This window comes from Solanum pennellii, chromosome 8 (genome assembly GCF_001406875.1).
Source record: "Solanum pennellii chromosome 8, SPENNV200".
Taxonomy (NCBI): Eukaryota; Viridiplantae; Streptophyta; class Magnoliopsida; order Solanales; family Solanaceae; genus Solanum; species Solanum pennellii.
The window spans coordinates 65656626-65666768 of NC_028644.1; the positions used below are offsets into that span (position 1 = coordinate 65656626).

A 10143-nucleotide genomic window follows, 5' to 3' on the forward strand; every position below is an offset into this window, starting at 1 on the left:
GTTCAATATCAGGAAAATTACGTGTATAAATAAACATGTACTAGTTAATTAGTTAATATAGTTTGCTTTAATTTACAATTCTGGCCTATATTTAGCTATAATTATGCAGCTCAGCTTTTTAGTTTTGTATAATTCGAAATTTGTACAATATAATTTGTATTTCTTTTGTAAAATTTGTACAATATAATTTGTATAAATGTTTACACTTTCGATGTTTGTAATTGTATATTTTATTTTGAGTTTATTAAAAAAATAACTGAATTTTATAGATGTATTTGCGAATTATACGAACCTGCAGAAATATACAAATTTGCGAATTATATAATGAGATAGCTTACATTGTAACTACAACTATAAATATGCAAATTATAGCTATGAAACATAATCAAGTTTATTATAGTGGTTATTTGTAAAGGTTTTCCAAGTTAGCTGATAAATTCAACAAGGACTGGATATTTCTTCAGGGTTCTGTAATATTCGCGGGGAGAAAAAATGGCGGTTAGATTCAAACATGTGAAGCAGTCCGTCTCCCTTTCTTCAGAATACGTTAACAAGTTCATCAAAACCCAAATTAACCTTTCAAAACCCACTCCAAAACTCTGGTCTGATCATGATGATGTTCAATCTTTTGACCCATACAACAATGGTGTACATAGTACATTGACATTGAGCCACCCCATTTTGCGAATTTTAGATTCTTGCACCCCGAAATTGAGACAATTTAATCAAGTTCATGCCCAGCTCATTGTTTCAGGTATCTTTCAACACCCTTTAGCTGCAGGTCGAGTTATGATGAAGCTTTGTTCTTCACAATCCACTTTTCCTCATGCTGTAAAGATTTTTGAGAATCTTGAATACCCAGATGCTTTTATTTGTAATACAGTTATGAAATGTTATGTGAATTTCGATGACCCGGAAAAGGGTTTGGTGTTTTATTCTGATCAGATGGTTAAAAATGGGATCTTTCAGAATCATTATACGTTTCCTATATTGGTTAAGGCTTGTGCTGATTTGGGTAGGGTAAGAGAAGGGGAAATGGTTCATGCCCATGTAGTGAAATGTGGGTTTGAGTTGGATTTGTATACTAGGAATGTTTTGATTCATATGTATTCAGTGTGTTGCCGTATTCATGATGCAAGGAAGGTGTTTGATTTAAGTTCTGACTTAGATTTGGTGACTTGGAACACAATGATTGACGGGTACGTGAAAAATGGAGAAGTGAATCTTGCGCGTTATGTTTTTGATGTAATGCCTGAAAGGGATGTTTTTAGCTGGAATTCCATGTTATCTGGATATGTGGGGATCGGAGATATGGAGGCTGCAAAGTTGCTGTTCCAGGAGATGCCTTTGAGGGATACTGTTTCTTGGAATTGTTTGCTTGATGGATATTCTAGGACTGGAAACGTAGTAGCTGCCCATGCTCTGTTTGATCAAATGGATAATCGGAATGTAGTTTCTTGGACTACTTTAATGGCTCTTTATGTGCGGTTGAAGGACTATACAGGATGTTTGGGATTGTTTGATATAATGATGCAAGGAAGAGATATTCAGCCAAATGAGGCTATCCTCATGAGTGTTTTGACTGCTTGTGCACATTTAGGGAGACTTGATCGAGGAAAGTGGATACATTCCTATATAAGGTACAGTGGGAGGATTAAGCCTGACATGTTGCTTTCGACTGCCCTATTGACAATGTATGCTAAGTGCGGTGAGATGGATTTGGCGAAGGAGGTATTTGCTGGGATGCCAGAGAAAAGTGTTGTCTCGTGGAACTCTATGATCATGGGTTATGGAACCCACGGGTACGGCGAGGAAGCACTTGAAACATTCTTGGAGATGGAAAAAAGTGGAGTGAGGCCTAATGGTGCTACGTTCATTTGTGTTTTAAGTGCATGTACTCATTCAGGGATGGTATTAGAAGGATGGTGGTATTTTGATGTGATGACTAGAGTTGATAGGATAGAGCCTAAAGTTGAGCACTACGGTTGCATGATTGATCTTCTTGGGCGGGCTGGTTTGATGAGAGATTCTGAAGACCTCATCAAGAATATGCCTATGGACTCCGGACCTGCATTATGGGGAGCTTTGCTTTCAGCTTGCAAGACCCACTCAAATCTGGAACTTGGTGAGATCATTGCCAAGAGATTAATTGAGAGGGATCCAGAGGATATCGGATCCTATGTGCTTTTATCCAACATATATGCTGCACAAGAGAGATGGGATGATGTGGAGCAGGTAAGAAAAACAATGGTTGTAAACGGGATTAGAAAGGAAGCAGGATCTAGCCTAGTTCAATTTGCAAACTCAGACATGTCATGTTTTCCAGAAAATATTTCAGTTCACAAGAGAGTTATGATGTCTTCCATGTTGAGTGAGATGGGAGCTCAGATAAAATGTCAGAGTGAAACGTGATGGAATGGAGGAACTTGAATGTAATGGAATCCTTTGCAGAAGCAACAACAGGGACATGGATGCAAAAAGAGATATAGTGAATTGAGGACATCAAACTCGCGGAGCAAAACTACAACAACTTTTGAGCTAAGACTGTTTCTTTGCATATTCTGTTACAGCAGAAAATCAAGCATAGTGCAGCAAGTACATTATGCTTGTTTGACTGTCTACAACTGACCTGCAACTTTTGTGGTGGGACGATGACTGACAAATGGAATAGAGAAAGTGAACGTCATTGATGTGGAATTCTTGAAAGTTTAGAATTTTAAATTGGCTGAGATATCCTCAGGTTGAAGAAAAAACCACTAGTGGATAACTTACATATTGCAGTGAAATCTCAAAGTTGGCAGGAAAGGCATCTGAATAAGCTGAGTACTCTCAAGATTTCCTACTTCGGTTTCTTTTTTTCCATAATATCTCAGAAAATTCTTCAGTTTGAGATAGGTGATGGATTCTAAACACATATCTGTCTTCCGTTGTATCTGTTTGTCTTTAACAACCACAGCTACCATGATTAATGTTCCATTTTTAGAGGTTAATTTCGGTGGCTGTATTCAGCATGTGCTTTTAATAGATGTGCAGAAATTTGCAGTTTAATCTAATGCAAGCAATATTTTAAGTTTGAATGATCAGATTTGTGATCTAATTGAAGAACTTTGGTTTACACATGAAATAATATACTGTAGCAGTTAAACATAAACATATTTTTATTATCAGAGTAATAATCCCTCTGTACCATTTATGTGAGATTCTTTCCTAGTCTGTTCCAAAAAGAAAAATCCTGACATCTTTCTATACTTAGGAAAAGGCCAACTTAAACTTCCAATTTTATGCTTAATAACATAGTTTTCTAGCCACAAAATTTTCATGGCACATTTAAGACCACAAGTTCCAAAAGTCTTTTTTTTTTTTAGTACTTCAAGGAACGTCTGTGTACCTATTGAATTTGGATAGGCAGATGCTGTTCAGGAAGATTATGGCCTCAAAGGTGTGAGTATCTGCGGTGAGGCAAACCCATGCACAACTTGAATTATCGATGTAGAAAAGTTTTGTATTCTTACATTACAGTCATGAATCTATATGAAGAAACTGCTTTAGAAGATAAACTTTATATGTTGAAATACATAATCGAGTCAGGATAGTTTTTTATTATATTAACTAGCAGTAAAAGCTAGCGCAGAGTAACACTATCAAAGAGCCAATAAACTTGTTTAGTAAAATTCAATCAAATAGCAACAGAGTCCTTTGTGTTTATGCATCCGCTTGTATTCCTGAGTCGTATGTGTCACCAGCTTTCCAGTTTTCAGGTATATTATTGACAGGAACAACCCATGTCTCATCTTCATCATCAACACTCAATAGCATTCTGATTTGCAGAGGTCCCCTTGGAGGTGAAGTAGTAGTCCACACTGCTCCACGTGTCCTGTCCAGCAGCTTACATACAAAATTTTGTGTCTGCATATTGAAAGAAGGTAGTATTCAAAACATTGAAACATAGGACAATTTGGACGAAGTAGTCTTAACTTCTCCCAATGTTATTCCTTTATCGACTTCATGTAGAAACTTTTCTCTGTGTGGATTCTGAAAGATGAAACAGATGTTAGGTTCTTGCGAGGTAGCAATTATACCTCACATAGTTGCACAGCTGTAATATCCTTTTTGCCTTGTTGATACCATATCACAAAAGCCAAGTAATGAGGATTGTCGCTGCTCTCTTCAATCTTGATTGTAATATTTTTGTCCGGGAAGGTGCATGAGACCCTGTTCAGTGGAGAAATTGGCAAATTGCTTATTGGTAACTTATGTTGTACTCGATTAATTGATATCCAATGATCCATCTTTGCTTATATACTTTGAATATTTACAGGCCTAGCTATAAACTAACTTCAACTGGGAGATACATCTTACCTTCTGTATTCAATATCCACCACACCAAGTGGCAATATAGAAGCAGCAGCATCTGTTGTCTGAGCCATGCGAGCAAAGGCTCGCTGACTTAGAATAAAGTCTGTGCGATCACCTGCACCTTGGTCTGTTACAACTACAGTTACTCCTTTATCAGAACAGTAGTTACTGTCGGTGCATCTCACCTAGCAAAACGAGGTAAAGTCCGGAATGACATCTTACACGTGAAAATCTTGGCTAGTTATTATCTATTTATCAACTACATAATTTTTCTTCCTTTTTATTCATTACCTGGTAGCATGCACCACATCCTAGACCATTTCGATAGAGTTCTGATGCTGCTGAGACATCTCCACCATTGATTGTTGCTCCAAAAGTACCAAATCCACAACTCCCAGCTGCATGCAACCAAACAGAAGAGGTTATTCTACGAGAAAACTTTAAACTTTCCACATTTTACGTGCACGTTAATATGTTATTTGTCAACTATGCATGGCAAGAATCTCACTTTCTGTTCCTTTTTCTTCTGAATTTGGATAGTGGGCTGCACGAGAACGAGTGAAACAATCCGGGCATGTTTGAGAGTTCCCCAGAGTTTGCATGAAGATAAAAGATGCTACAAAGACAGAGACAACTTGAAGAGGAGCCATTTGGATTGAAGATCACAAGAAAGGGTAATTAAGCAAAAGAGAACAAGTTGGTGTTGCAGGGAACTGAAATGGCGTTCGAGTATTTATAGTGAACTGAAAGAAGCAAATAAACCTCCACATGGGTAAAACTTAACTATGACTTTTGACATTCTGTTCAACTTCAAATTTGAATGCAGGGAATTCTGCCTTTACTTTCCCAAGCAACCATTTTGGACCTTGCATCACTTGTTTTTAGATAATATAGGGAGTCACTTTCTCACTTTATTAAATAAATATTTTGTTCTTCTTTAATCTCTCAGTTCAATGTGTTCCTTGCCAACCTTCAACTGCTTAGTTTAGTATTTGTGTTACTATTCCCTAATCCTTCCGTCCTAATTTATGTGATCCTTTTTGACTGGGCGCGGAGTTTAAGAATGGAAGGAAGACTTTTGAAACTTGTGGTCTAAAACAAGTCGTACGTATTGCGGGTTACCTCTCCTGTATGGTTTGCGAGCTATTACGTAGGAGTGGAGATTTTACCATGTGCGCACCCAAAGGTTAGAGCTACGGGTTTCCCTTGTCATCAGAAAAAAAAAAACAAGTTTAACATATTTGTGTGTTCATAAATCATCTTATTAAGGGTAAAATGATAAGGTTAAAGTTAAATATTTACTAAATATAGGAAGTTGTCATTCACTTTGGGACTAACTAAAAAAGAAAGAATGTCACATATAACTTAACTAGTGATGAAGAATTACTAATTGCTAACAAAAAAGAAAGAGTGTGACATAAAACTTAACTAGTGATGAAGAATTACTGAGATTTTGTTCCTTAGGGTGTGCCCCTATCCTTGCTCTCTCCGTTTTAATTTATGTGTCACCATTTGACTGAGAGTGGAGTTTAAGAAGAAAAGAAAAAAAACCTCTGAAACTTGTGGTCTAGAGCAAACTTTAGACATTCGTGTGATTATACATTATCTAATTCAAGGTAAGATGAAAATTTGAAGATTATGTTGTTCATAAATATAAAAAGTGACATTTTTTTGTGACAGATTAACGAAAACTGTGTTAAAAATCGTGATAGAGTTGGTAGTTATTTCTTCTTCCTTCATGACCAGAGGCGAACCCAGGATTTGAAGGCTTGAGGTGCACCAATATAAACATAACATAAATATAAGGTTTAAGTTAAACTTTAAATAAAAATAGATTTAAGTGGGATTCGAACCTAAAAGTTGGTAACTCTAGCTTTTACCAATTGCACTAGAGCACTTTTATACCTATATCTTAAGTTCTACCATTTTTTCAAAATAGAAGTACATATGATTTTCTCGGAAGTTACCGGGTGCATGTGCACCCCCACCGTATGGTGTGGGTCCGTGTCTGTTCATGACGTGGCCACTTTCTTGATAAGAATAACCTTGAAACTAATATTTTAGTGGTCTAAACCAACTTGTGTGATACTGACTCCTCCATCTACCCCTTCCACTGCTTCCTGAACTTACTCACACTCGGTGTTTATACGAAGCTACATTAGTTTACCGTAGTTTAGTGATTAAATAGAGGTGAGACTTTCATATTTATCAACTATGGTTAAGTGAATAAGTGATAAAAGTGTATGTAACGATACATGTCATGCATTCATTGAATTGATGAAAACACCAAATGTAAAGTAAGTGTTTTCCGGTTTGATATGGATGTATGAAGAATATAGCTTTTGACTTTGTAGGACAAATTTCATTAGGAATTTGCTTGTTGTAGAAGTACAATCTGGGGACAAGTTAGGTGCTTTTGCACAATAGAATCTAAGGTCCTACTAACGGTTTGCTCGAAATTTCCAAAAGATGTGTTAAAAAGTCACAAGGAATGGAAAAAAGAAGGAATCTTAATAGCTTGCTAGTTGCCAAATTTGGGTAAAGAACTGAGAACAGAAGAATATCAATGAAGTTGAACCTAAGCGTAAACTGGTAAAGTTATTGTCACGTGACCAAGAGGTTACAAGTTTGAGTTGTGGAAATAATTTCTTGTAGATTTCTGCCTACAATAGACCCTTATGATTCAGTTCTTTCCCTTTTGGTTGCTACTTGTCAAATATGGCTAAAGAAAACAACATTAGCCAAGTGGGGGTCACTGGGTTCACGTGAATCTATGCCCCCTCCTAAAATCATATATAGTAGTATTATATATATTTTTAAAATTATTTAAATATAAATATGTAAATCCATAGTTGAAGTATCATACCGTGTGATTATATGATTGGGTGCACCTTTCTAAAATTGGGTGACGCCTCTCGAAGTGGTTTGAATAGGTAAAATAATTTTGGACCTATAATTGTAAAATATTAATAACTTTTAGTGATAAGAACCTAAATGTTAAACTGATCAAATTTATATCTTAGATTCACTTTTTCGTAATAGTGCCCCCATCATCTCAAATCCTGGACACAGAGTCATGTCGAGGGAGCAAGTACTTTGTAACAATACATCATGTATGACATGAAATCCACTGAAGGATTTTGACCTTACAATGTTTGTTGCTACTCTATTATTCTTGAACCTTGACAAGTTCATTTCACAATATTCTGCTTTGGATAGAAATCACCCCACTTGAACACTAAAAATTTGTAACTGGTTGTCTTGTTCACTTGGATTTGACCTCTTGATACATGAACTTAGTGCTAATTGCCTCAACTTCAAGACAATATTCTCGTTGAGGGAATTCAAAATATAAAGAAATGAATAACCTAAAAGATCAACGAGATTAAATATATATGTAAAATAACAATGAGAAACAATTTGAAAGAATCGAGTTGACTGATAGAACTACTGGGTTTAAAGCCTTTTTATTGGATTGAACGTGTTCATTCATTTTGACTGTTTAATTGAATTTTCGCATACTTATTTCTACTCTACCTTCTCAAAGTTCGTTCTTCTTCGGAGAACTCCATTTAAATAATTTTGGTGGATGCTTTACAATCTATTTCCTTTATGATTTCATTCTAAATCATATAAAGACAATTTTTATTTGTGTAAGTATTTTACGATTAAGAAGCAATTATCTCTCGTATATGTTTACTATATATACAGTATAATTTTTCGTTGAAGGAACTGAGTGACCTTTGATATTCATGTTAGGTTTCTAATGAGCCTAAACTTTTGCTCAATAAAGCCCATGCAAGGCTGGAAACACCTCCTAGAAGAGTTTTTTTTTCATACTCAAAATTCGAAACCTTTGAGTAATGATGAAATGACGTTATCCCACTACTAAAAAAAGACCAAAAAGAGACCTAAAAATGGAGACCTCAAAAATAGGTCAATAATAAGAGACCTCATGAGGTCGCTATTTAAATTAATATTTTTTAACTTTTTTTTTAATGTAGGAGAGACCTCGTGAGGTCAATTTAATGAATAATTTTTTTTTTACCTAACTTATTTAAAAATTTTAAATTTTTAATCTAATTCTCATAAAATTGGAGACCTCATGAGGTCTCTTATTTTTTAACTATTCAATTAAATTAAATTATTATTTTTAATTTAACAAGTAGAGACCTCATGAGGTCTATACTTGTTAAATTAAAAATAATAATTTAATTTAATTGAATAATTAAAAAGTTAGAGACCTCATGAGGTCTCTTAGACAAAACCAAAACCTAGCCAAAATTAAAATAACTCTTTCTTCCCTCTCTTAATTTTTTTACACTGCGCGCCTCTCTCTCTTTCTCACTGAACTCGTCGCGGCGCGCCTCTCTTTTCTCGTCGTCGATCGTCGCCTCTCTCTTTCTCGTCGTCGATCGTCGACCGCCTCTCCGCCGCCTCTCTCTTTCTCTCTCTCTGTCGACCCTCTCGCATTGCTATCTCTGTCGACCCTCGCTATCTCTGTCGACCCTCGCTCTCTGTCGACCTTCTCGCTCCGCCGCCAGGTCTCGCGCCACCAGCTCGCCAGCCGCCGCCAGTTGCAGCGCCTCAGCAGCAGCACAACGCCTCCATCTCCAGGTAAATTTATTTATTTTTGGTTATTGAAACTAAATGTGTATTGAAACTAACTAAAATAACCCCAATAGTTGAACCCAACTCTCTAACTTCAATCATAGGTAATTTAATATTGCTACAAGATGTTCAACATCAACGATGGCTAATTGGTTTTTGTCACGGTTTCAATTTCCCATACATTAAAATTCCTTCTAGACTGGATGTTCCATCCTTGTGTCCAACTGTCAGCTACACTTGTTTGTTGATGTACTGCCAACACATACATCTAGGGAAAAGGTTTTTTAAACTAGCATGTCCCAGCCATTCCTCCCCTCCCAAAAGGACGTCTTACTTCCATTGCCTACTCTAACAGTTGTGTTATTTCTCAAAAAAGGCCAATAAATTCTAATAGACCTCCATAGACTTAAGCGAGGGTTGTAGCAACTTGAGCTAGTTTGTCTTAAACAAATGCTCAGAGAACTAGTATTTGGAGAAATTAGTCAAATGGAACTTGTGTGATAACCAACCAATTTTTCATATTGCTTTAAATCAAGTATTTCATTAGAGGACTAAACACATTAAGATTGCCTGTCACTTTGTCATACAAAAGATACTTCCAAGAGATATTATTATAAAATTTGTGAAGTTCAATGATCAGCTTGCAGATATTTTCACCAAGCCCCTCAATGGTCCTCATATTAGTTAATCTATTACAAGTTTAGTATATACGACTTATACGCACCGGGGGAATGTAAGAATAGGATTGCGAGTACTATTGTCCATGGAAAAGGATTGTAATGTATTGTGTATAAATAGGACTCAGTGTAAGGGTGGAAAAATTCATATTTATTGTTGAGATTCTAACTTTTTATCTAATGAATAATTATCTTCTCTGGATGGTAAGGAAATATTAAATCCCATGAATTCTCTTGCAATTTTTTTCTCATTGAAGTAGATAGCATCCATTTGTGTCCAAGTTTTGGTATAGTTTGCCACAAAATGCAAATATCTTCGCATAGTACAACTACTTATGGTTTCACGTGAATTAGGACTTTTTATTTGTATTACAATGTATATTAATTTGAGATCGTTATAAAATCTCGTAAGTTTCAAATTCTAAATCCATATTTTATTTGTTTAAGCATAAGTACCAACACTAGTTGATCCTATTGATGACAAAATTGATTTTCTTTG

At 35.8% G+C, this 10143-nt stretch overlaps 2 protein-coding genes across 2 annotated transcripts; one reads left to right on the forward strand and one right to left on the reverse strand.

Moving 5' to 3' along the window:
- The first annotated feature begins 387 nt into the window (after window positions 1-387).
- Window positions 388-3144, forward strand: LOC107027036 (pentatricopeptide repeat-containing protein At3g29230-like). The gene has a single exon (XM_015228196.2). It carries the CDS (start codon window positions 493-495, stop codon window positions 2410-2412), a length of 1920 nt encoding a protein of 639 aa, XP_015083682.1. The 5' UTR covers window positions 388-492; the 3' UTR covers window positions 2413-3144.
- Window positions 3145-3481: 337 nt separating this feature from the next.
- LOC107027037 (expansin-like B1) lies at window positions 3482-5172 on the reverse strand. The gene is made up of 5 exons (XM_015228197.2): window positions 4865-5172; window positions 4648-4754; window positions 4360-4541; window positions 4080-4212; window positions 3482-3906 (listed from the first exon to the last, which is right to left on the reverse strand). The coding sequence occupies exons 1-5, from the start codon at window positions 5004-5006 to the stop codon at window positions 3703-3705; spliced, it is 768 nt and encodes a 255-aa protein (XP_015083683.1). The 5' UTR covers window positions 5007-5172; the 3' UTR covers window positions 3482-3702.
- Between the last annotated feature and the right edge of the window lie 4971 nt (window positions 5173-10143).

Coding starts and splice junctions, on each gene's coding strand:
- LOC107027036 (XM_015228196.2), top strand. CDS start 493: ATGGCGGTTAGATTCAAACATGTGAAGCAGTCCGTCTCCCTTTCTTCA.
- LOC107027037 (XM_015228197.2), bottom strand. CDS start 5,006: ATGGCTCCTCTTCAAGTTGTCTCTGTCTTTGTAGCATCTTTTATCTTC. Junction 4,213..4,359: donor GTGGATATTGAATACAGAAG/GTAAGATGTATC, acceptor TCCACTGAACAG/GGTCTCATGCACCTTCCCGG. Junction 3,907..4,079: donor CAGCTGTGCAACTATGTGAG/GTATAATTGCTA, acceptor TTCAATATGCAG/ACACAAAATTTTGTATGTAA.